General features: G+C 45.2%; 1 protein-coding gene across 6 annotated transcripts in view; it reads right to left on the bottom strand.

Annotated features, from left to right (window-relative positions):
• Positions 1–26955, bottom strand: part of ABLIM3 (actin binding LIM protein family member 3) — a 104632-nt gene that overhangs the window by 44760 nt on the left and 32917 nt on the right. For 3 of the 6 annotated variants that reach the window (XR_008993487.1, XM_036910196.2, XM_057491071.1), the window contains exons 1-6: positions 26328–26376; positions 22626–22763; positions 11732–11915; positions 9708–9820; positions 3990–4116; positions 221–314 (exon numbers count right to left, since the gene is read on the bottom strand). Coding sequence is in view for 5 of the 6 variants with exons in the window: in XM_036910196.2 (XP_036766091.2) it covers positions 221–314; positions 3990–4116; positions 9708–9820; positions 11732–11915; positions 22626–22763; positions 26328–26361 (690 nt within the window). In the remaining variant the exon portion in view is untranslated. Of the gene's footprint in view, positions 1–220; positions 315–3989; positions 4117–9707; positions 9821–11731; positions 11916–22625; positions 22764–26327; positions 26377–26955 lie in introns of those variants that run through there. The other 3 variants (XM_057491069.1, XM_057491070.1, XM_057491068.1) reach the window with 1 other exon arrangement.

Here is a 26955-nt window from a genome sequence, read left to right as displayed (position 1 = left end):
GAGCCAGGAATAATTTTGCCCAGCTTCTCACTTTGGGGGTGCCCAGAGAGCCAAGGCTGTCTGCTCGAGTCATGCAGCAGGCTGAGCTGGGGCAAAGGGCGCAGGGGAGGTGGTGGCTGCGGAAGAAGGGCTACGGGGCAACTGTCTCCTTTCTCAGTGAGTTTCTGGAGTCGTAGGCCGTCCTGCTAAAACATCTTCACAGTCACATGAACCCACTCACCTCCAAGACCCTGCCGCTGATGTATCGGTCACAAGTCTCGCATTTAATGCCAAATTGGGAGTGGTAGTCAGCCTCGCAGTATGGAACGCCATCCCTGCAAGAGGAAATCCACACAGGAAGAGGAAGTTGGGGGGGAGTCCACAGGCATGTCTCATGGAGGCTCTAGGACCTGCAGCCCACAGTGGCTGGGCCAAGATGAGAAGACCTCAGGGAGCTCATTAAAAATGCAAACTCCCCAGAGAATCCTTAGATCTAGGGAATCAGAGAATCCCTGGGAGGGGCCCAGGCATCTGCATCTTGACAAACTTCCCAGGTGTCTCTGGGAACCAGTGGTCTGGGCTGCTGGCCGTGGGTGCCCCTTCCCCACTCTCCTTCTTCCCCCTCCCTACACGTTCTCTAAACCCACTCTCTTCCCTTTATCCCAAAGGGCTCTTTTAAATCTTTTCTAAAAAGATTGATTAGGTTTTATTTTATTTACAATAGGTAATATTTGCATTTGGCGCATTCGAAGGGCATGGAGAAGCCTCCACCCTCCTTCCAGCCCCAGCTGGTTTCCCTTCTGGGAGGTGATCAATGTAATCAATTTTTGTGTATCCTTATGGGCACTTCTTCTAATAAAACGTTTCACCCGTAGTGAAAGAATCATGAGTGTGCCCCTGAATCAGTAGGTGGCATGACCTACCCTGACCTCCTCCTATGTACTCAGTTTTGCCTAGTGCTTATCACTTACTGGGCAGTAACAAGATTAGCTGATTATTCTATCCTCTGCTACTTACTAACAGCCACTGACATGTACTGCTTGGTGTGTGCCAGGCCCTCCTGATGGTGTTTTACATAGATTATTTCATTCAATCTTTATGGCAGCCCTGTGAGGTCAGAAGTACCAGCTTCCCCTTCAAGGAGCAAGCCCACCTCAGAGGACCTAGAGCTGGGTGCAAGCCTGGGCAGTCTGGGTTCTCACACGGATGGTCCCCAGGGTCAGATGATGTGGTGTCAGTGTGTCCCAGGGCTCAGCACTGTGCCTGGCCTGCAGTGGGCACTCGGCAGTGTGGCAGCTGGGCAAATCCCTATGACTGTGGGTGGGGGGAGGCCCTTAAGGAGGAAGCCCTGGGGCTCAGCTCTCAAGGGTCAGTGTGGAGACAGCTGGGGGTGTCAGAGAGCTCAGCCCACCTCTGGGCCCTGCGCAGCTCCAAGGGCGAGATCTGATGACGTTTCTGTGAAGCACTGATGACACCCTTGAGGAGAGGAGGACATTTCCCCACTTTTGAGTGTAATGGGACTCACACACAGGGAGGCCTAAAGGACAGGCACGTCACTGTTCCCTCGCCCAGTTGCTGCCATGTCGGGATTGCTCGGAGTCCGCTCCAGCAGCAGGGCAGTCAGTGTTTCTCTGAAGGAGAGGCAGCAGTGGGACCAATGCCCAGCAAAATCTGGGGTGAGACTGTTGTCTGAAGGCCCATGAGACAGGCCTCCCCCAGCTCTGCCCAGCCCTCCTGCACTCCGTAGGTGTGGGAGGGTGACTCTGCAGGGGGTAAGTCATTTGTCAGGAGGAGGGTACAATGAGCCACAAACTTGGGGCATATAAGCCAATACCACCTCATTTGGACCCCTGGGTTGGTGAGGCTGAGAGAACTGAAATATACATGATTCTAAAAAGAGGCAGATGATGAAATAAATATTTCTAGGCACTTATTTTGTTCAAAGAATGGATCTCTGAGCTTTTATACAACCCAATGAGGTAGGTTTTCTCCATTTTTAGAAATGAGGAAACTGAGACTCAGAGAAGTCCCCTGCCAAGGTCATGCAGGCTGGGCGTCTGACCTGGGCATCGATGCCAGAGCCAGTGCCTCTATGCTCCTGCCACTCTGCCAGCAGGCGGAGGAAGAGCCCGGAGCCAGGCTGCAGAGGCCCAAGGTGTGGTGGGCAGTCTGGGCTGGGCCTCCTTGCGAGGGACTCTGAGCAAACCTTACTCCCCCAGAGAATTCTGACTTAGGCTTACAGACTCAAGGAGTCCTGGCTGGCGACTCCCTCGGGCACTCCTTACTTGGCAGGCACAGAGAGGAATACCCAACTCCTACTAACATGGCACTCAAATCTGTCAGTGATGTGACCTTGGCTCACCTCTGCACGTGAGCCTCGGACCCGCTTCAGCTATGCCCATGCCTGCACTCCAGTAAGCAGGATGGATGTGCCGGCGCCTCTCTGCCCTTTCCTAGCCTGGGCATTCTGCCTAGAAGCTTCCTTCCTTTGCATTTTCAAATCTTACCCCCCCTTTGCCTGGTCCAGCTCAAATACCACCATCTTCCAATGAAGCGCCCAGATTCCAGATCTACTTCCCGCTGGTTAGAAGTGACCCTTCCTTTCTCTGACTATCCACAGCCCTCCACTTGACCTCTGACAGACAGCGCTGCCTGGCTAGCACCTACCTCCCCTTCTGCTGGAAGCAGTACCTCGCCCGGGTTTTCTGTCAGGAGCCCCGCCTTTCCACTGTACTTACTGTGGGTCACAGAGGGCTGCCCTCTGGCTCTAGGGTTCACATCTCCCGGATAGGAGCTAGTCCAGAATGAGTGTGTGACCCAAGGTGGTCAAACGAGAGGAAGCTGGAACTTTAGCTGGAGTTCTTGGGAAAGAAGCTTCTCTTTCTGCCAGGCTTGCTAAGCTGATAGAATGACAGCCTGGAGTTGCTTGTGATCATCTTTGAGGAGGACCTACTTGAGAACGATTCTAACACAGAGGAAAGTAGAGCTGAGAGAGAGAGGCACTCTGAAATGCTGCTGACATCTTCAAGACCCTGGATTCAGCTACACCGGAAGCCAGTATGCTTCTGGCCTTCCCATTTCTGTGAATCAATAAATTCCCATGTTTGCTTTTCAGTGTGTCTGAGCTGTTTTTTTTGTCACTTATTGTTGAAAAGGTCTTATAGAATGAAACTTCTTTTGGGGTGATAAAGTGTCAAAGCTGTGAGGGTCTGTGGTGACGATTTCTTTTAGGTACTTGTGTGTAAATGTGGACTAGGGCCTGCAGCAAGCAGGCCTGTTGGTGCCATGCTGAGCAGGTCATCCACTCTCTCCTGAAAACGGTATGTGTCCGTCATCCCTCATCTTAGTTAAACTCTTCCAGCAGCTATAGTAACTATGGGTCGGGCACCATGCTAAAGGCAGTAGTGAATAAAACCGAGCCCCTACCCTGCTGAGGACGCATGTTAAATGTAGTCACTGGAGCGGTTACTTTCTCCCCCAAACCTCAGTTTCCACAGCTCTTAAAGTGGGGATAAATGCCTCATGGGTGTTGTTAGGGGGGTTAATGTAATGATCCATACAAGGTAGTTAGAGCGTTCCTTATACGTGATAAAAACTCAATCAATGGTAGCTGTATTATCATTATTATAAAGTCATCATGGACAAATATGTAAATGCAAGTGGTATTAGTTGGTATGAAGGAAACAAATGCACTGTGAGGGCCGGTGCTGGGGGACCAGAGGCAGTAAGAGGTGGTATGAGGCTGCCTCTTGGGGGGCGTGTGGGACCCAGGACCAGAGGGGAGGGAGGGGACAAGCACGCGCAGAAGGGAGAAAAGAGTTCAGGCCCAGGAAACCCCAAGGGGGTCCTGAGGCTGTCTGTGGCCGAACTAGAGTAGCCAGTAGCTGGTAGCCAGTAGAAATTATAGAAGTAAGGGTGGTGCTACTGGAGATTGAGGTGAGGGCTGGAGAGGGCAGGCCTGGTAGAATGCAGTGGCCGGGAGGCTGGGGCAAGGACAGGGAGAGACCCACTTGCTGATGTACTCCCCGGTCAGGACGACACTGCAGGTCTGGCATTTGAAGCAGCTGACGTGCCACTGCTTGTCCAGCGCCAGGAGCGACTGACCATGCTTGATCTCCTCCTTGCACCCAGCGCAGTCTGCAAAGACAGGGGGACGCTGCTGAGCACAACATTGGGGCCCCGACTGCCGCCAGCACGCGCCCAAGTGAAGGAAACCGCTCCCTGAGCACCAGTTTCTCCACAGCTGCTCCCACTCTGGCCCTGGCACCTGTCCAGAGTTCTACCAGTGACAGAAAAGGGCACCAGAGCCCTGTGCTTTTGACAAGGGGTCTTGGTAGAGGGAGAAAGACAGACTCCCAGGATTCCTCCAGAAAGTTCCCTGATTGTCCTCCTGAGTATTTTCATCCAAAGCAGACCTCACACTGTTCCTGGCCAGCCCCCAAGCAGCTAAGCTGCACTCCTCTCCATGGCCAAGGGGTCCCACAGCATCAGTGTCACCTGGCAGATGGAGGTGTCACGAGCCCCCCAACCTACCAAATTTTATCAAGGCCTCTAGCTCAGCCAAGTCTGAGACACTGCTCCAGCAGATATGTTTAGTGTCTAGTTTTTCCCACCCTTGGGCTGTATGCTCAATAGCAAAGGCTGTGACTGTATTTCATTGTTAAATCTGCTTTCTTGCCTACTCTGTGCTCATATTAGGAATGCAGGCAGCACAGAGAAGGAACTCAAAGCATATTTGCTGACTAAGCATGAGTAGACCTTAGAATTTACACCAGTATGCTTATGTACTGAACATTTGCCTCCCCGGGGAGCAAGGATTAATGAGTCTGCTGAGACTGTCCCAAACCAGAAAGGTGCTCTCGCTCTCCATCCCTGTCACCCTGGAATGTGCACCAGGGCCACAGGAGGTGGAGGGCCGGCATCTGCCTGTTGCTCAATCGGTGTCTGGGAAGCGGCAGGAAATGGAGCCAGCATCCAAGATACTTAGGAGATGCTGGGAATTCAGGCCTAGCCAACCGGATGGCTCACTCTGGAGGAGGAAAGGGTCATGGGGCAAAGTTTACCAGAGGACAAGCCTCCTTCTTGGCACCACAATACAGATGCACGCTTTGGGGCAGTTGGGAGAAGCTGGCTGGATGCCCTCACATCCAGCTGGGAGCTAGTCCTCAGGGAGAAGACGATGTGTCTGTGTGTTTAGGAAAGGGGGTGTGCCCTGCAGGCTGTGGGGAGCGTCTGGGCCTGCTGAAGTGCTTGGATGAGGCAGCTCCATGGTACCCTCCTCCTGCTTGCTTGGTGCCTTTCTGACATCAGGAAGCAAGGCTGGGGACAGATCTCCAATTGCAAAATGCGTCAAGCCCCAGGCCTTCAGATGGGGCTGGGTGAATAATTTGGGATTTATTTCTTTTCCTTCCTTTTCTCCTGGAATAAATCTACTGGCCTACCCCCAAGCCCCCATCTCACACCCACCCCAATACTCACAGGCTTCAGAATGTAATAGTTTAGAAAGGCTAGGTAGTCCCTCCCCTTTTATAGGCAGGTGTCTAAAGTAACTTCCCCATTCTCAGCATAGAAAAACCTGAGGTGTCAGGGGTCTTGTCCACCTTTCTATGCCATAAATACTGAATTTGGGACTTTGTGGGCCTCCCTGATAGGCTTAAATAATTCCACAGGGGTTCAGGGTTCACAAAGCATTTGGTCACAGTCCCACCCAATGTAGGAATCCATAGCATTCTTGACACTTGGGCACCACCCACTGCTTAACTGCCTCCAGGGGTGGGCAGCTTACCCCCTTTTGAAGAAGTCTACTTTGCCTTTGGACAGACAAGACTATCACAACTGCCTTCTTTATGTGGAGCTGAGACTTGACTCCTTGTGATGCCCCCTATTTTATGCAACCAGGAATAATCTACCTCTTCTCACATGACATTTCCTTCAGATATTTAAAGACAACTACAGCTTCTCTCTTCTCCTTCATTTCCTACACTGCCATTTTCCTTGCTTGATATGGCCTTTCCCTGATCAGATTCACTTGTGGATTCCATGGGGTAGATAAGTCATAGGCCAAAAACACAATTCTCTACCTTTCCAATAAAACTGATTTGAAGAGCTGGACACATTCTAGTATTGAATTCCATCTCTTTGAGTTACAGTGATGTATCTGAGAAGAAACGACCACCTCAAGTTAAAATGGAGGAGATGGTACAGTTGCAGCGTAGAGATTGGACTGACAGGTCGGAGTGGGTGGTGAGAGAGGCTAGCTGAGGGGAGAATCCCAGCTAAGCCCCTGCTTCCCCATCTGAGTATCTTCCTGGGGTGAAGACAAACTGAAATCAGGCCTGTAAGGACATAGCATAGTGCTTGGCACATATGTGCCCAATAGGTGGTTGCTGTCATCACTGTTCCATGTTCTTGTGTTTTTAACCCATACTCCATACATTATCTGATCTCTGATCTGAGGCCAGAAGCAATATTCCTGATGTAGGGAAGGCCTGCTGACTTCTCCTGAGGATTCTGAGACACCTTTTCCATGTGGTTTTCTCTTCATGTTATACGGCTAGTTTTCCATTACACTGCTTCACGTTTATCTGGACCTTTTTCTCCCACTCTTCCTCCTCCCAGTGTTGACCACCAGTGGAGACTCAGGCACCCCAACCAGGAGCCATGAGTCGGATGTAATAAGCAGGGTCAGGAAAACCACACCCTGCCTCAGATTTCAGCAGAGCCAGCTGCCCACCCCTCATATGTTCCTGCCTATTCCAAAATCACACCCTTTGGCTGGCAGAAAGTACGACGCCACCACCTGTTCCTCCCAAATCCTGCAGTCTACTGACGTCTCTAACAACCCCAGACAACCATTTTTAGTCTTGATTATGTTATATGTTCCACTTAGATCAGCAAAAATGAATGTCTTTTGTGAGTCAGAGCAAGCTCCCCACCTTGTTTTAGGCAAATAATTCAGGAAGATAAGACCATCCCCAATCAGCAAGTCATGTCTCAGGTATGGGTGTTAAGGGAATAGGCTCCAGGGTCAGACTGCCTGAGCCCATTTCCCAGTCCCATTACTCGCATTTATGTGACTTTGGGCAAGTCGTTTATGCTCTTTGAGTTTCAGTTTTCTCATCTATAAAGCAATTATTTTATCTCCTTTCACAGAGATGTAATGATTAAATGAGATATTATATCCAGAAAACTTACTGCCTTGTCTGGCAGTAGTAACAGTCAATCCATGTTAGCAGTAGTGATGGTGGTATTGACAGCAGTGGTGCTGGTAGTTTGGTTTGTTAGTAGTTGCTTTCCTTTATATAATGGTGGTGATGGTGATGGTGTTGGCAGTGATGCTGATGGCGGCGGTGGTGGCATTGATGGTGGCAATTGTGGTAGTGATAGTGATGGTGCTGGGGCTGGTGGTGATTGCAGTTTGTTTTGTTGGTACTTGGCTTCCTTTATATAATGGTGGTGGTGGTGGTTATGCTGACGGTGATGCTGTGACTACTGTTGACGCTTCTCAGTGAAGTCTGTGAGGAAACATTTCTTCTTCCTGTGGAAAGGAACATGATTCTTTTCTCCTGAGAGTTCCTGAGTATTCTTCTTGATCTCTCTTGAGAAGATACAGCTCTCGCTTTTCCGAATGTCCTTATTTAGCCCCCAGGGAGGAACATCACACTCCTCTGGATCACAATCCACCCCCTGTCCCTCCTCTTCCTTTCTGTGATGTGTTCTTCATCTTGGCCCTCTCTTGAGTCTGGTTCTGGTTTCCTCTATCATTTAGGAACTTGGCAGACTTTGCAATATCCCCTCTAGTCATTTGCTTCAAGAACTGGGACCACCTCCAGGGAGAAAACCTTTCTATGGAACATGTGCCTTGTAGACACACAAATTGATGCCTTTACCTCGTGCATAACAAGAGAGCCATAACCTTGAATACTGTCCCTGGAGACTCCCATGTGCTCACTTACTTCTCATTCACTCTTCTTCACTTTCCTCTACCTTCAGGTTTGCACAACTGGCAGAGAGTAGCCTCTCTTTGAGGACATGCTCATGTGTTGAGGAAATTTCCCACCCGTCTGAGATCTCTGATGCACAGAGTATCACACAACACAAGCTGAGAAATAAAATATTCTCAGGAATCTTACTCTCTGTCCTCCTTTGATGGGCTTTCTAGATTAAAGCTCCAAGTCATCAACATCCCTCACTCTATATTTAGACAGCATTTTACACACCGTGGTATATGCTAGTCTGATTCCAGGATACTAACACATTTGCTTTCCACAAAGCTGGCTAAGCTGAGCCTCAGGGAGGCTACGTAACTGCTTTGCACTACACAGAACGTTGGCAGGCTCCTGTTCCTCCTGTTCACAGCTTGCCTCTCTCTACTGCCTCCCGCATGATCCTGTTGGTCTCTGGGCACCTCAGCAGCATCAGCTGCAGGGCCATGGCCCTGCAGTCCAGCATCCCATGTTGCTGGCATTCCGCATGGTGCTTTCAAGGAGTCATGCAGGATAATGGTGCTTGCACCCAGACACCTCAGGATGGAGACCTGCTCAGAGCGCAAACTGTTCCTGAGCATCACCAAAGACCCTGAAGGAAGTGCTCTGCACACTCCCCCAGCAGACCCAGCCTGGCTGAATGGAGAGAAGGTGAGGGAGGGACCCACTGTCTTTCTCTCCAGCTCAGTATGCCAGACAGACTCTACTGCAGCCCCTGGTTGCTGAGCCCTGCTGACTCAGGGCTCCATGCTCACACCCCTTGAGTGGATGCAGCCTTGAGCGTGCTGACTCTGCTGGTGGCCTACAGCCCATGCAGTGATGCAGCACTGGAGGCTAATGGGTTTTCATGGATTCTGCTGACAAGGCACTGAGAGTGTCGTGTAACAGGGAAGAACACTAGAGCCTAGTGTGGCTCACTGAGGCCCGGGGGCCAGGGCTCTGCGTGCAGGCATGTGCAGTCAGCAGCCTGACAAGGGTATCTGGGAGCGGTGACTCAGACATCTTACCAGGGCACAGGCTTGAGTGGAATGGACATTCCATGGATTAAAATAACTACCCCAAGGTACACTCTTGATCTGTAGTTTTCCACAAATCTATGATTTGATGATAAATAATAACATATACTATGGTGTGGCAGGTGTTTCCCACATTCCTAGATGGTGGTTCTCAATATTAGGAACAGCAAATGAATCAGCCAGGAAGCTTATTAAGAATGTAGATTTCTAGGTTCCATTCCTAGAAGTCCAAAGTGGGCCTAGAAATCTGCATATTTATCAGTTCTGCAGTTGTCCATGGAAAACATTCTGGCAGACACCAGCATAGCCCTTTGGTTTGCTCCTGTACCTCTCCTTTTGTAAGACATGACTGTGTATTCTATTTTCATGGAGTTTGTAAAAACTGCAAACCACTGGTGGCAAAACTCTCACTCTGCTCTATTGTGGTGCCCTTAGGAGCATGGATTCAGAGGGATGAAGACAAGATCAGGAGCTCAGCTCAGCCCAGAAGAGATGCATCCAAGTGGCCAGTGCATGGCACAGGCCGTCACTGTCTATAGTCAGGCAGCCTGTTTTCCCTGCATTTGTGCTTAGGGAAGCTTGTGAGTCTGGGCCGTCTGCCAAGTGGGTCATACGTCAAGAGTCCTCCAGGGTGGGAACCTCCCCCACTTCCCTCCAGGCTAGTAGGAGCAGTTAACAGAGCTGGGATGGGATCTCTGGAAGACAACGCCCAGTGGTGGGGACTCACGGCTTGGTCCACGGATCTTGATGGGTTTACTGCTGGTCATGGACTGGGAGCACGTCTGACACACGCATTCCTTCCCACTGAAGGTCACCTTGTCTCCAATGGGGAAAGGCTTCCTGTAAGGGGGGTAAGGGAGAAATTCAACACTCCTTTCCTGAGGTATTCTGTGTCTATTGGTGGCCTGATAACAGGTGCTCAAAGCTCTTTGGTAACACACACAGCTCGCCTTCCAGAGCACCAGGCAAATTCAAGCGCTGTTCACAGGGCCAGGCTGACTAACCCACTCACTCACTCAGTGAGGGCCAGGACTGGACCAGGAGGCCCACTTGACCATTTAAGTGATTTTAACACTGGGCAAATCATGACACTTGGTTGAGCTTACATTTCTCATCTGTAGAATGAAGTAAAACAAAGAGGTTAATAACTCCTCCTGAAGTTGTTCCTTCTTCCTAGGACTGTTTCCATCCCAACTCGATCTCTTCCCCGTATGTCAAGAAGAACTCATGTAATTCCCAAAATTACCAAAATGTCTTCCTTTCACTATCCAGGAAGTTTGGAAGTCCACCAGTATCCTCTCCTCATCTGCATTTGCCTGGGTGGAGTCCCACAGCTCAGAGGTCTCAAGCTCATGCAGGTCCTGTCTCCCTAACTAAATATAAACCGTATACAGAATCCTGGCGCTGTTGATCCCATTGTTCATCTGCTTTTGTGTACAGTTTGAGACACATGCTAAACAGACTCTGAGCATGACCCCCGACATAGGCTTCTGGTGGCCCTCCTGCCCTGTGCATCGGCAATGTGGGACATGGACGGAACGCTGGGCAGAGTCATGGGTCCTCCAGGGTGGGAACCTCATCATGGCTCAGCACTGAGTCATGGTGAAGCACATGGTGTGACTTCGGGGAGGCACCTCATCTTTATGGGGCATGACAAAGACCTCACTTTATATCTTTCACTACACGTGGACCCTCCTGTGCTAAGCTGCAATGGGTGTTGGATTCTAGAATCCAGAGCCCAGGTTTTAAGATATAGATGAATGAATGAATTCCACTGGGTGGTTATATTTTTTTACATTATTCATTGTGTTATTAGTCTCAATCAGAAACTAATTGGTTAGTTGCCCTAATGGTAACTAACAGGTGGTTATTTTATGGGGAAAATAATTAATCTGTAAGTTCCTAATTTAAAAAATGCATATATATGTCAATCATGCTTTATTTATGACTTAATCAGAGCGGCCTATTAAATTTTAACATATTTGTGGGCAGGGTTGAGGTTTTCTTTATTTTGTCATCTCTTTAATAGGGTGCTTGGCAGACAGTGGACCCTTAATGTACATTTGCTAAGTTAATAAGGGATTGGGATGCTGGGGCTTGGCAGGAGGGAAGGGGTGAGACTTCTGTCACGTATCATTTGTCCTGAGAGGCCGGATGATTATCACTATGCTCATGAAAAGAATAATAAAAGCAGACACAGTTGTGCTCCAGCCCCTGAGCTAAGGTCTTTCCATATATCATCTCATTTATCTTCCTGAAAACCCAATCAGGTCAGAATGGTCTCAGTGCTCGTTTTACTAATGAAGAAGCTGAGGCTTACAGAAGCGGGGTCCCTTGCCAGGATCACGGGGGAATGCTCTATCCAGACCTGTACCATGTGAGGCTGAGGGTGTGGGAGCCTGGGCCAGATCTGGGGTTTTCAAACTGAGTGGAGAGACCAGGGTACTCGGCGGTTCCTTTGGGGACTTTTGATGGGAAATGGGAGGCTGACTATGGGGGTTCAGATCCCTATTCTGTGTTCATAGCAAGGAAAAGTAGTGTTTTTCCATTAGATCACATTTGATAATGTGGATTCAGCTGCTAAAGGCTTGAAACCCACGGGCCCGTCAGGTTCTTCCACCGCTGAGATTCTAGAGATCCACGTGTCCAGCATAAAGCCCTGTGAGCCCCAGAACTTCCTGGGAAAGGCCATTTCCTCCCTTGCCCGGCAGCTCAGGAAGGGGTTCCTGGCCTCTGCCGGCTCCTGCTCACCTGCACAGGCTGCACACGAAGCACTTAGGGTGGTAGGTGCGGCCCAGGGCCGAGATGACCTCGCCTGTGATGAAGTCCCGGCAGCTGTCACAGCGGGTGCCATAGAGCTGCTGGTAGTCCTGGGTGCAGATGTACTCCTGGTTTTTGAAGAAGAAGCCCGACTGGGCCAGGCCACAGCCACACACTTGGGAAAACAAGGAGGGAAACAAGGGCAGGTTGAGTCCAGGGAGCACCTGCAAGCACGAGGTTTTTGTTGGGGATAACGCTGGTGTCTGACTTGGTCATGAGTGGCCAGAGAATGGAGGCACATCAGGCCTCGGTGCCTTTGGGGCCAGGGTTCCTTCAAGTATAGACGGAAGGCCGCTTGCACCGGAATCATCTGGCAGCCTTCTCAACAAGCAGAGGGGCTGGGGCTAGGGCTGAATCAGAAACCCTGGAATGGGGCCCAGGCATCTGCATTTTAATACTCTCCCAGCTGATTCTGATTCACACCCGAGACTGCTGATAGTGTACAATCCTCTCAATACCTGGATGAAAAGTCTAAGACCGCATAGCTCACATGATGCTGCACTGATGGTACCATAAATTTGATCAAAGAATCACTCAGTTAAAAATCTCCTGCACTTTCTATATGCTTGGCTGTGCTAGATGAAGACAATTGAGGGTGGCAATGGAAAGGATGATCTGAAGACTATAACCTGTCCTGACTGTAGCCATAAAGAGTGGGTCTGTTTCTGGGCAAGAATGACAGAGCAAATCCCCGAACCATCAAGAGCTAACAATGTAAGCAGAAAGAAGACTGTATAGAACGTACATCACTGGTGACAGGCCATGGGCTGAGGCGGGCAGCAAGTGCTGGGAGTGCAGAGGAAAAGGGAGCACTGCTCAGGGCGGGGAGGATCAGGGGAGGCTTCTTGGAGGAGGCAGCACTTGAGCTGAGCTTTGAAGGAACATAATGAGGTAAAGCACAGAGACAAGAAGTTTCGGAATTGTGGAGGGGGGCCTGGGGTTTAGGTGGTGTTTTTAGGGAGTGGAGGGCAGTAATACAGGAAAATATTGGCAGGGCAGTTGGGGCAGGGCCCACGTCCAGTTTAAGAAGTTTAGGCTTTGTGGAACACTTAGAAGCCAAGGATGACTTTCCCCCTAGTTTTCAAAAACTTTTATGAAATTATTTGGAGAGTCTCAGACAAATACAGAAGTACAAAAAAATGACTCCCCATTGCCCAGCTGCAAAAAAGATCAATTGCATCAATAGCTTTTTAGAGAGGCACCATGACTTTCTAAGGTTTTTCATAAGGTCTTTTGAAATATCCTTGTGGGCAATGTGAAGATATATAGGACAGATAACAGAAGAGCAGGTGAATATAATTATAGGTGTCTGGACAACTGAAGCATGTGGGACCCCTCTTTCCCAAAGGACGCAGAAATGTGGGAATGAGATTTCCTCCGAGAGCTACGTTACGAAATCCACGCACAACGGGCAGAGCAGAAAGTGGCCTAGTTTCTTCTGAGAGACGGAGTGACTTTGAGCCGCTGAGTATGTTGATCCCGCTAAAGCAAGGCTAGGCCAGCCACGAAGGGGCTGCCCAGCAATCAAAGGAAGGCCACTGGGGAGTCCACTCAGGCCCTACGACAAGCTCCCCTGGCTCTGCATCCGCACTGACACGCTGGGGGACAGCTAGTCTTCTGCAGAGACAGCCTCGGGGCAGGAGGCCACTGGTTAGGGCAATGTGAGCAAATGCAGTGGGGAGTTACAGCTCTTGTTTGTATTAATAAGCAAGCACTCCAATTTTATATGCTGGTTTCCCGAGGACTTGCTTAGCATGAGTCAACTTTCTTAAGCTCTCGCTGGTGGGGACACCAATGAGATGGAGTTTCCAGACCTGTCAGTGTGAAGACCTGGCCTGACCAGGCGATATCACCCCAGGTAAATATTACCCCATCTGTAACAGGGAAGGTTGTTTCCCAAAAGCAGCCAGGTTAAAAAATAAGAGGGACTTCCAGGTGAATGCCAGACATTTTTCGCACGTTTGTTTACCTTCCAGGCCAAAGGCAGGCTTAAAGGGCCAGCATGAGTGAGGCAGAGGGCAGCCCCAGACATCCCAGCCTGAGTGGGAACACGCAGCACAGCAGAAGGCATAGTGGTCTGGTAGTCAGACCTCCTGGGCTCTGGTCTCATCACTGCCACTAACTCTATGGGTGACAATGAACTTGGCCTTCTGTTGTCTGGGGTCTCTGTTCACTTACATGGTAAATGAAGCTGGACAAGAAATGACCCGAGCTTTTCTTCTGACACTGACATCCTATGAGTCAAGGAAAGGGGAAGCTTCGTTCAGGGCTTACCATGTGCCTAAACATTTTAGACTCAGGGTGAGGTAGAGCTGGGGGCCCCTGCGGATCACCCACAGTGAGGCAGGGCCTAGGAGAGGAGATCGGGGTGGTAGCAGTTGGTGGGGAAGGGTTCACTGTCCATTAGGCTTCATCAGAATCCATCATATCAAACAATGCTGCGTCTGGAGGGCAGGCGAGGCCAGAGTACAGGCTGCGCTGGGCTGTACACGTGGCAGATCGATTGGCTTCATGGCTGTGGAATTAGTTAGGTCATGGCCTAGGACCTCACTGGAAACAGCTCCTGTTTTTTCCCTTCTTTTCTCCCTTTTGTTTCCCCTGCCAGCTCCACCCCCAGAGCCGCCTCTCCCAGTGGAGAAAACCAAGAGGCCCGAAGAGAACTGGAACAATCAGTTCCTCCATATCCCCCAAGGAGCTGAAGGAGGAAGCTTTTGGTAGAAAGGATGTAAAGGCTGATAAGAATCTCAGGGGTTCCTGGAATACAGTGGGGAGTACAGGGACGGAAGGCAAGCTGGACCAGCAGGACAGACATATTTGAGGCTGAACAGAGCCCAACATTCAAATAACAGGAAAGGCCATGGAGAGGGTTTGCAGTATGGAATTGATGGAAATAATACACTTGGGGCAGTCATTATTCTGTGAATCAAAAAGATAAAGTCTGTTAATTTTTTTAAAGCATATTATAGGGTTTGATGAAGGGACAGAATATTGTTAGAACTGCTTTGAGAAAATCTGAATGAATGCTCACTGTAAATATGAAGCCCACAAGGAGGCCTTGAACATAGCTCCAGTATATTTCAGTGGAAACTGTGCTATTTCTCAAATTACTGGGCCTTTGTTCATGATCCGATTCTACCATTCAGGTGCTGTGTGATTCTAGAAAAGTTTCCTCCCCTCTCTGGAGCACTGTTGCACCATCTGTAACCCCATCTGTAAAATGAGAGGCTATGTGGTAACAGGACACTCCAGATCCAGGAGTCTGTCATCTGATTCTGTCAATTTTCAACTTTGCAAATGAGACTGAATTTTGTGGAATTTCAAAAGCAAAGTGTTAGAAGGGCCTCTGAGGGTGACCTAATTAATTACTTTAAACATTTAAATTGTGAAATAAATTATAATACAGAAAATGTAGTAAGTACATATGTATACTTTAAAGAAGAAAAATAAAATATGTTCCCCCTTGGAAGCCTATTTGTTTGCAGCCCCCTAAAGTATTCCCCACCCACATAGTCTCAAATTGTGTATTCTCCTGCTTTTTGTTATAGTTTCACCACCTATGCTGTATCCACAAACAATATATTTTTTAGTTTTGCCTGTTTTTGAACTTTATATTGATGGAATCATACTTCATTCATTCTGTGCTTGCTTCATTCTCTCAGTATTATATTTTTGAGATTCATCTATGCTGATGCTTGTAACTGCACTTCATTCATTTCTACTGCTGTGCTGTATTCCAATTATCTGACTACATTGCAATTGATTTACTCCACTGATGAAGAACATTTGAGCTGTTGGTGATTTTTTTCTTTTATGGAAATGCTGCTTTGAACATTATTTGTGAGACAATGCCTCACTGTTTTCCAGTTGCTCCCATTTACATTCCCTGATCCTCATCATCACCAATACCTGGTAATGTGTATATTACCAGGTATTGTGATGATCACGTCTTATATTAGTCAACATGGTGGATGTGAAGTGATACTTTATTTTGCTTTTGAATTTACTTCCCTGATTATTAATGAAATTGAGAAATTTATGATATGTTTATGGGCCATTTGTGTTTTCAAGATTCATCCACATGGAGCATGTATCAGTATTGCATTCTTTTCTATTGCTCAATAATATTCTACCATATGGATATACCACCTTTTATTTATTCATTCATTGGTTGATGGATATTTGAATTGTTTTCAATTTTTGACTTTATGAAGAGTACTGCCATGAACATTCATATACAAGTTTTTGTGTGGACATTTGTTTTCATTTCTTCTGAGCATATATCCAGGAATGAAATTTTGAATTGTTGGGTCATATGGTAACTCTATACTTAATCCCTAGAGGAACTGCAAGATTGTTTCCAAAGCAGCTACACATTTTGCACTTCCACCAGTCATGTATGAGGACTTCAATTTCTCCATATTCTTGACAACACTTGCATTATCTGTTTTTTATTATAGCCATCCTAGTGGGTATGAAGTGTATCTCATTGTGGCTTGATTTGTATTTATTTGATGGCTAATGATGTTGAGCATTTTCTCATGTGTTTACTGGATATTTGTATAACTTCTTTGGAGAAAGGTCTATTCAGATCTTTTGCCCATTTTGAAATTATGTTTTTTTATTAAGTTGTAAGAATCCTGTATATAGATAGTCTAGCTACAAGTCCTTCACCATATACATGATTTGCAAATTTTATCCCCCATTCCATGGGCTGACTTTCTGCATTCTTCATGGTATGTTTTGAGGCATAAAAGTTACGAATTTTGATGATGCCCAGCTCACCTATTTTTCTTTTGTCATCTGTGCTTTTGGTATCATACCCAAGAAGGCTCTGCCTAACTGAAGGTCACAAAGATTTAACCCCATATATTCTCCTAAGCATTTTATAGTTTCAGCTCTTAAGTTTAGGTTTTGACTTGAGTTAATGTTTTTGGGTATGAGAAAGGAATCGAGCTTCATTTCTTTTGCATATATAGGTTCAGTTTTCTGAGCATCACTAGTTGAAGACTATCTTTTTCCCTAATGAATTATCTTGGTAGTCTGTTGAAAAGCAGCTGACCATAAATCTAAGGGTTTATTTCTGCACTGCCAATTCTATTCTATTGATCTCTGTCTATGCTTGGGCTAGTACTGCACTGTCTTATTTATTGTAGCTTTGTAATAAGGTTTGAAAGTGGGAAGTTTGAGCCCTCAAACTTTGTTCTTCTTTTTCAAGATTGCTTTGGCTCTTCTACATTCCTTCCAATTTCATAAGAATTTCAGAACCAGCTTGTCAATTTTTACAAAGAAGCCAGCTGGAATTTTTGTTGTTGTTGTTGTTGTTAATTATAATGAATTTTGCATGTTTCATATCTTTTTTTTAAATGTTGGTATCATTAATATACAATCACATGACCAACATTGTGGTTACTAGATTCCCCCTATTATCAAGTCTCCACCACATAACCCATTACAGTCACTGTCCATCAGCATAGTAACATAGTATAGAGTCACTACTTGTCTTCTCTGTGCTATACTGCTTTCCCCGTGCCCCCCGCTATGTTATGTGTGCTAATTGTAATGCCCCTTGTTCCCCTTATCCCTCCCTTCTCACCCATCCTCCCCAGTCCCTTTCCCTTTGGTAATTGTTAGTCTATTCTTGGGTTCTATGATTCTGCTGCTGTTTTGTTCCTTAAGTTTTTGCTTTGTTCTTATACTCTGCAGATGAGTGAAATCATTTGGTACTTGTCTTTCTCCACCTGGCTTATTTCACTGAGCATAATACCCTCTAGCTCCATTCATGTTGTTGCAAATGGTAGGATTTGTTTTCTTCTTATGGCTGAATAATATTCCATTGTGTGTATGTACCACATCTTCTTTATCCATTCATCTAATGAAAGACACTTAGGTTGCTTCCATTTCTTGGCTATTGTAAGTAGTGCTGAGATAAACATAGGGGTGCATATGTCTTTTTCAAACTGGGCTCCTGCATTCTTAGGGTAAATTCCTAGGAGTGGAATCCCTGGGTCAAATGGTATTTCTATTTTGAGTTTTTTGAGGAACTTCCATATTGCTTTCCACAATGGTTGAACTAGTTCACATTCCCCTCAGCAGTGTAGGAGGGTTCCCCTTTCTCTGCATCCTTGCCAGCACTTGTTGTTCCTACTCTTTCCTATGTTGGCCATCCTAACTGGTGTGAAGTGATATATCACTGTGATTTTAATTTGCATTTCCCTGATGATTAGCGATGTGGAGCATCTTTTCGTGTGCCTGTTGGCCATCTGAATTTTTTCTTTGGAGAAGTGTCTGTTCATAACCTCCCAACTGGAATTTTTATAGGGATTATATTTTCTATGAACTAAACAATGTCTTCCCCCAAAATTATATGCTGAAACCCTAACCCCCAGTGTGATGGCATCTGAATAGAAGGCCTCTAGAAGTTAGTTAGGGTTAGATGAGGTCACAGAGGTGGGGTCCTCATTACAGGATGAGGGCCCTTGTCAGAGGACACACCAGCAAGTGTGCCATCTCTCTCAGTCTCTGGCAGGTGAGGACACGCTGAGAAGGTGGGGCTGTCTGTAAGCCAGGAGGAGAGCTCTTACCAGAACCTGGCCATGAAGGAACTGATCTTGGCCTTCTAGCCGCCAGAACTGTGAGAAAATAAACTTCTGTTGTTTAAGCCACCCAGCTGATGACATTTTGTACAGCAGCCTGAGCTGGCTAAACTAGCATTACATACATACAGTGATCTCAAGAATATTGCCATCTTAACAACATTAAGACTTCTGATCCACAAAGATGGGATATCTTCATTTACTTAGAACTTTAATATTTTGTAGTTTTTATGGTATAAATTTTACACTTTTGTTGAATTTATCCCTACATATTTTATTTTTGATGCCATTATAAATTGAACCGTTTTCTCCAATTTGTTTTCAGATTGCTCATTGCAAATATATAGTGATACAACTGATTTTGGTATATGGATCTTGGACCCTGATACCCTGATTAACTTATTTGTTAGTTCTAACAGTTTCTTAGTGCATTTCTTGGGGTTTTCTATATACGGTATCATGTCATGTGTAAATAGAGATAGTCTTACTTCTTCTTTATCAATTTGGATGACTTTTAATTAATTTCCTTCCCTAAATGACCTAACATGAACCTGTAGTAAAATGTTGAATAGCAGTGGTGAGAGAAGACATCCTTTTCTCATTTTTGATCTTACAGGGAGGTAGTCAGTCTTTTACTATTAAACATGATGTTATCTGTGTGTCTGTGTTGTTGTTGAAAGATAATTATGCTGTATACATAATCCTAATTTACACTTATTTCTTTTAGTACATAAAGGTATTATTCCACTGTTTTCTGGTTTCTGTGTTGCTACTAAAATTTCAGCTGTCAGTCTATTTACCATTCGTATGCAGGTGATCTCTATTCTCTCAGACTACCTGTAAGATTGTCTTTTAGTCTTTGGTGATCTGCAGTTTCACTCTGATGTGTGTAGGTAGATTTCTTTTACACTTTTTCTTCTGATTTTTATTATGTTTCCTGAATCAAGGATTTGTGTCTTTCAACAGTACTAGAAAATTCACAGCTGTTATTTCTTCAGATATGGTCCTCCCACTCACTGATTAGATACATGTCAAACCTCAATATTCTCCATGTGTAAATTTTTCTTTTATTTTTACTGCATTCTTATATTTCTGGGCTATATATATATACATATACACACCACTTTCTTGGGTAAATCTTACAATTTATTAATTCTCTTTTCAGCAACATCTAATCTGCTATGAATCTATACATAGAGTTTTTAATTTCAAATATAATATATTTTTATTCTTAGTTTTGTTCCTTTTTCAAATCTGCACTATTCATTATAACGTGTTGTTGTTTCTTGCTCATTGTTCTGGGCTTTCCTTATTTGTTTAAATGTCTTGAATGTAGTTATGCTATATTGTCAGAAAATTCCAATTTATGAAGTCTTTGAGGCTTTGATTCGGCTCTCCATCGTTTCTGCTGGCCCTCCCTCCGATCCGATGTGTGTTTTTGACTGTGAGTTACTCATTTTGCTGATAATGTTATCTACGGAAATGCTTTGAGGTCTGGAGGAAACTTGAGTCCCTCCAAAGAGGATTATCATTTGCTCCTGACATGTGCCAAGTGTGGGACCATTTTCTTTTAAATTCTCTGTTTCACTTTTATTTTTTAAATGTACACCAAACATATGACATGGATAAAGACCATGAACCATGTAAAGGATGGATTATGGATAGACATTCAGATACAAGTTTTATTCTCTTCTACCCAGTGCCAAAGTTGGTACAGGCAAGTTTCGGTGCCGCCTCACTCTCCAGAGACAGTTTATTTTTCATCCATCTGTACAATGAGAGTGAGGTTTCTGTAGGGGGATATCTCAGCTTTACACAGAAGTCTCCCATTAGAGTCCTAACTTGACCAGGCTTTAGGCTTTACTCCCTGCTCTCCATGATCCATGTAGCCATCAAGGTAAAAGCTCAAGGTCTCCAAGGTTTAGTGTGAATGACAGGGTTAAATCTTCCATTGGCAATCACCAGGACTTCTGCTTTTGGGTTTGCTTTTGCTTTTTCACCTCTGTAGATTCCTTCATTTCAGCACAGTACTACATGTTGAAAGAGTTATAAAAAAAATTCATAGAGATTTTAAATTTTTCAAAAAAGAAGGCTATTTAGGGTAACTGATCCCTATTTTGGTTATTGCTGGAAACAAAAATCCTCTCATTTGTTTCACCTCTAAGCAAGCTGATATTGAAAGTCAGAATAATAATAATCTTTTTTTTCTTAAAATCTCCATTAAAAGAAATTCTACAACCTCTCTGTGGTACTGTCAAGATGGCTAAATTCTTCCATTCTCTGCTTTCACATCCTGAGATGTGAGGCTGCAAATCCTCCCACAAAAGGCAAAGTTTATTTCGCTGTGATCCTGAATCTGTGTTTGTCATTTGACTTGTCTTAGCTAAGAGGACATGAACAAGTAGGACGCAGGATGAGGCCTGAAAGGGTCTTGCTCGGTGAAGCTTGCTCTCTTGTTGCACTTGGCACTGAGACCACCATGCAGACACGTCCGAGCCAGTCTGCCGGAGGATGCCAAGCTGTGCGGAGGCACTCGGGTCGAGAGCCTACCAGCCACTCCAGATGACCTGCCATGTCATCTTGACGAGGCAAGCAGAGATAAGCAGGGCCAGTACGGACTGGAGAACTGCCCAGCCAGCCCACAGAATCATGAGCTAAATAAAAGGTTGTTTTAAACCTCTTAAATTTTGATATAATCAAAAGGTAATAAATACATTCTTTTAATAATATAATTACAAAGTCATAGCTCGAACCTCCTTATGACAATTTTATTCTCTTTACCCTTTGTCCTACCTCAATTTTTGGGATGTAAAAATGGTCACTCACCACCGATACTCCTGCAGATCAACTTGCACTAAAAGGGTTTATCAATTCTCGATGGAAAAGTTAAATCACATTAAAATATATCCCATACATGCTTCCATAAACAAATTAGGGAATGTGAATATGTAATTTATTTGCTTAATGCAGAATCCCATAGATCCTGAGGAACGAAATCCAAGATTTTGCTCAATGGCTGGGGAAGCCAATCTTAGACTGGCTGGGGAAGACTCAACTTCAGACGTATGAGACTGAGGCTGCAAACAATTACTGAAATGAAAGGATCTGAGGGTTTCAATTGACCTTAAATTCAGTGTATGTCAATGGTGTGACGTGGCTCCTTGGGAAGTCAATTCAACATCAGTCACATTAACGGAAACACACATGGTCTTTGTTCTATTTGCCAGACCTTGAAAACTGTGATTTGTTCTGGGCCTTATGCTTTACGAATGGTAATGACAAACCAGAATGGATCCGGGAAGAAGATTACAGGGTGATGATATAAGTTGGAATCATTTCAGATGAGGCCCAATATAAGGACCTGCAATATCACTGATATGGCTTGAAAGATCTGGCTACAAGGATGGGAAATGCAGCCACAGGGAAAGCACACACAAAGTGCTCATCAGACTTCATGAGGACAAGGCTAGGAGCAACAGGTGGAAGTTACAGGCTTTGCGTCAAACATTTTCTCAAGCCCCAGGGCAATTCCGCCTCTGAATGGCTGCTCTGTGGAACAGGAAGCCTGGAAGAGCTCAAGAAGGGGAGGCTGCAGACATATCTGCCAGGGACAGTGGGGAGGGAGGGCTGTCCGTGTGGCCAGAGCGCTGGCTGGGCTCTCTCAGCTGAGTGCCTCTTCCTTCCTGCTGCTAGTTATACTACTTCTTTAGGAAGTCTCAGCTCCTAAGAGTGAGGAGGTAACCCAACATCCTTTGGCTCCCAAATTATGCCTTACTAAAGTCATTGTGTACCCTCTCCTGTGCTAAACTTAAACTTTGTGCAATGTCATACTGTCATAGAGTAGGTGCTCATGTAGGAGGCATGCTGAATTTTAGCCAGGACAGTTGCTCCGTCATTTGATCTCAAATTGATTTCTAGGCATAAGCCAGGAGTCTTTTTAGATGTGTAAGTTAAGCTTGCAAAACTGCCTTTTTCCTCCTGGGTCAGCACTGCCACTCTGGGGTCACCAAGCTCCCTCTCTGAGCCATACCTCAACATCTCCTTCCCTCACACTTCCCTCTTCACGACACACCTCATAAAAGACAATTCTCATAACAGACTTAAGGACACTCTCTTCAGGACTTCACAGCTTTCTCAACTGCCTATGTCTGTTCTGCCCGCCCTTGTGGCACGTCCTAGGGCGAAATGGGGCTAACAATCTGACAAGGGAGTCAGGGAATTCAGCCTCCTACCTTGACAGGTGAAGCATCTGATGTGGAAGTGGTTATTGTGGACCCGAACCACTTCCCCTTTGCAGGTATCTCCACATCGGTAGCACTGGATGACAGCAGAGCTGCCCCGCGGATTGTAAGGATTCTGCTGATAAGGAACTGTAGAAAGAAACACAGAGATCACCATCCAGAAAGTCCTTATTCTTTAAAAAGTCTGCTTTCTTAACTAGAATAAAAAGCAGAAAGGGTGGGATTAGCAAAGTGCCTTCAATACATCATTGGGCAAAATGAGACAACCTGAGGCATCGTTAGAAGGTGAGCATGTGAAGATGCGAGTCCGTAATCTTCTTAAGCAGCAGTGACTTATGAGTGAGCACGACCTTTTCTTGTAATAATAGAGCCTAATTCATGAATGATGAAGAATAAAAGAGGAAGAAGAGTATTTCAAGGTAAGTGATACAGAAATACCACTTCTTGGGTGATTTCTGGGCTCATATAAGATCCCAAACTTCTCAAAGGAATTTTGGGTCTTGAAATTGACATGGATCTCAAAGAAAAGGGTGGCTGACCCTTCCTCCACTGGCTTTTTTATTAAACAAGTGCCAACCCCTCTCTTGGCCTCAGTTTTCAATCTTTAAAATGAGGGTGGTCAATAGTAGCACAGACTTTCTACAAAAGAGGCACAGGGACTGTCTCGTTGGAAGGAGGTTGGTAGGAGGACTACCTTAAGTTGTCCTTGAATAGCACTTTCCATAATATTGGAAAATGTCAAAAGTGTGTAATTAAGAAAAAAGAGCGGGTAGTGATTATGAAGGGGTGAAGTCCTTGGGGGCTGGAGTGCAGAGGTCAGCATTTGGCCACGCTGTGGAGCTCTGCCGGCCTACTGAGTCTGTTGTTCTCTTGCTCAGCCTTTCTCATGGCTACTTTTCCAGATCTCCTTTCCCTTATATACTTTCCCCATTCTAAAATCTGGCCATCTGGAATTTAATAATAGTAGGCACCTGCATAGAACACAAAATTTCAGGGTTGGAAGGGATACTAACAGCTGCCTGGCTCAACCTCATTGTGTGTAAGCTGTTGGAATGACTTTTCCAGCGAGGAACTGAATCTTCTCCCTTATAGGAAGCCCCGAGGAACACCAGAGAAAGAATCACCTGATACTTCAACTCTAACTCAAAATTACAGCAATAGTCAAAAACATCTGCCCATACCCTATTAGAAGAAGGTCCACTCCTGTCCTGGCTATAAAGAGGACCACCTGACTAGAGAGGGATTGATGGGAAGCGTTTAGACAGGTAGACCTACTGGCTAAACTCTGAATAAGCATATTGTAAATTGATCTGGACTCACGATCTGGTACCTTGAACTACAAAGGGCCTTAGAGGTCACTTATTTCAGAGGTTCCTGACATAGTGTAGGAGTTGTTACCTGTTCGTAGAAATTGGAATTTTTTATTCTAGGCACATGAAGGATTGCACGTGGTATCACGCTTGATGATGAAATGTGAATGGAAATTGTGTGTCACTTCGAATTGGAAGCTCCAGCAGCCCGTATGTGATCTTGCATATTGCCTCCTCCACAGCCCAGAAATCAGAGATACCCCCGATGGTGTGCAGGGTGTGTCAGCGCGGGTCCGTGACTGAGGAGTCATGGAGCCGAGAGCAAAGCTGACCCACCATGAGTATGTGTCACAGGCAAGGAGGAATCTCTGTTGTCACAGCCTATAAGACTCTGTGCTACTGCAGCATATCCTGACTGATTCACCTGGGATCTAATATTCCTTTCTAATTAAATAGAAAGTTTAGTGTTATGTATGTTACCTTACAGCTTTTTCAGATTCTTAAGGATGATCTCCATAGCCGATCTCATCCACTGTCCTCCTTTTAAAGACAAGGGATGGAAAAGTGGGACTTTGGATTGTCTTCCACTTAACGGGTGTCCTCAATCATAAGTGTGATGCAAGGCAAAGGGCTGGTTGCTTAGCCCCAAAACTGTTGCTTCTGACGACTTTGCTATTGGAGGTGGGAAAATAAAATCCCTCTCACAGTTGTTCTCTCATGGAGTTCTCACCCCTTATTCAACTCTCCCCAACCCCCATCTTCAGTTTAAGACAAAAGTTAAATGACTTAGCTAGCTAAATCATTAGCTAACTATTAAATGGGTTAACACATATAAAGCATTTCAGAGAATGCATGAAGTGCTCCACAGAGTTCACTGGCATTGTGACCATTGTATTCTCCCCACAGCTGAGAACAACCCTTCCACACCCTCCAGAGGGCCCACATTCTCCTTAGTCCTATCTCCTTTTCTTCTTTTTTTTTTTTTTCTGATTCCTGCTCAACATCCCTGGAAAATAGTTCACTCCCCTCTCTCTCACCAATTTGTGAGAAAAATATAGATCCTGTTTATATGAGCAGTGTAGTGATCCACCATTGTTGAGGGAAATAAAGCTGTGAGTGAAAATAAAAGAACTAATACAATAATCATCACCATCAATGATGAGAGTTCTCAAAGTTATCCAACAGCCCCTCCAAAACCATGGCACAGCTTTTCATCTGCCTCTTTTAATTCAACCCGCCTTGTGGCTCAAGAACCAACTTCCCAGATCAACTAGATTTTTCCCTGATTTGATTTCTGGGAAAATGGATTTATGATCATGGTTTTTGGTCAAAACTTAGACTTTGACCACTCTGATAAAAAGGCATAAAATCAGAATGAGGGAATGGGTCAGGTAAATGAGCCTTCTGGGGTAAATTACTGATGGGGCCCCCAGCCCTACCGCTGCTGCTCCGGTGATGCCGACTATGGCCAGAAATCCCCAAATGTCTGAGAATGTAAATAGTCCCATCAGCAGAAATGCATGCATTGCTAGTGCAAGTTGTTCTAGGTTGCTGATCTAAGTTGTGATTTTAAAAAGGCAAAGATGTGGCAAGATTTAAGACAGTAGATGTGTGAAGACCTTTCGTCATACAGACATTGCCAATAGAAACTCTGGGGTCAAGGGAAGCTGTGCTGAGATACGTCACATCTGCTCCTGCCTCGGAAGCCACTGATTTCCGAAAAGATTTTGTGTACTTGGCTAATTAAATCAGCAACTTAACCTAATCTCATTCTGTGTGTGAGTAGGTGTGTATGGAAGGTGTTATTTCTTTTCACCGATCTAGAACCCCTCTGAAACACTAAAATTTTACTGTTGATTTTCTGCCAGTTATTATTTCCACTTATTTGCATCTCAGAAAGTACTAAGTTTCAAATCATGTGATTTATAACATTTGTCTTAAGGGCAAATGTCTTTTGAATTCCAAATTGACTCACACATGAATTTTTGAACTGCCTCATATGTGAGGAACTGCCTGTCTTTGAGAGCAGTATCTGAGGGCAGCCAAAAGATGCAAAGGACATCAGCTCCGCTTACCTGTGAAATGATACCAGTTTAGACACATGGATCATGTGATATGTTTCTAAAATGCGTGCAGGGAATCTTCGGCTTCTGTTTAATGTTATTTGGCCAATAAAGGGTACCCAGGAGAGATATTCCCAGTGACTAGTCCTTAAGCAGCGCTGTCCAATAGAATTTTCTGTGATATGGAAATGTTCTCTATCTATTCTGTCCAATATAACCATCACTAGCCATATGTAGCTATCAGGCACCTAGGAATGTGGCCAGTGTGACTGAAGTAGTGAATTTTTTATTTTATTTTATTTTAATTAATATGAACTTACATTTCAATGGCCACATGTGGCTAGTGGCTGCCATATTGTCGGACAGTACAGCTTTATAGCTCCACAAATAGAATACTGGGCATTGAGAATGGGGAAAAACAAATCAAATCTGGTTGAATCCCATTTATATAAAAATAACATGTACAAATTAATTCAGAAATATCACCTCAGACTTAAATTATTCCTGTTTATCCCAGAAGAATTTTAAAGTGGTGTTTAAAAAACAGTTTGCAATAGGAACCAACTACATCCACATTCACCCATCCTGAATTTGATCTGGAAACAAGTTTCTGGGCAATTAAATAAATACTGATTTTTGAAAAAAATCACATTTCTTTATGCACTGCAAGACTAAGCAATCTTAATCATTCCAAGAATAAAGGCAAGAAAACCAGGTGGCAGTGGCTGTCAGTATAATTTTTAAGAGAGAAAATCAACTGGTCCATGTGTTTGAGGTTAAAAATTAAGGGTCAGAAACATTAAGACTTCTTTTATACACATACCAAAATCTTTACAGAGTTCTACAGGAAAACACATCTTAATTCCATAACTAAATTTGCAAGTAAAGCTCTTCTCGAACTCTGTACAGATCATTTAAAATTGTTGGAGGGCAGGTACATTTTGGAAG

Source organism: Manis pentadactyla, chromosome 13 (genome assembly GCF_030020395.1).
Source record: "Manis pentadactyla isolate mManPen7 chromosome 13, mManPen7.hap1, whole genome shotgun sequence".
Classification (NCBI taxonomy): domain Eukaryota; kingdom Metazoa; phylum Chordata; class Mammalia; order Pholidota; family Manidae; genus Manis; species Manis pentadactyla.
The sequence above is the reverse complement of the archived record's forward strand: the minus strand, read 5'-3'. Positions and strand labels throughout refer to the sequence as shown.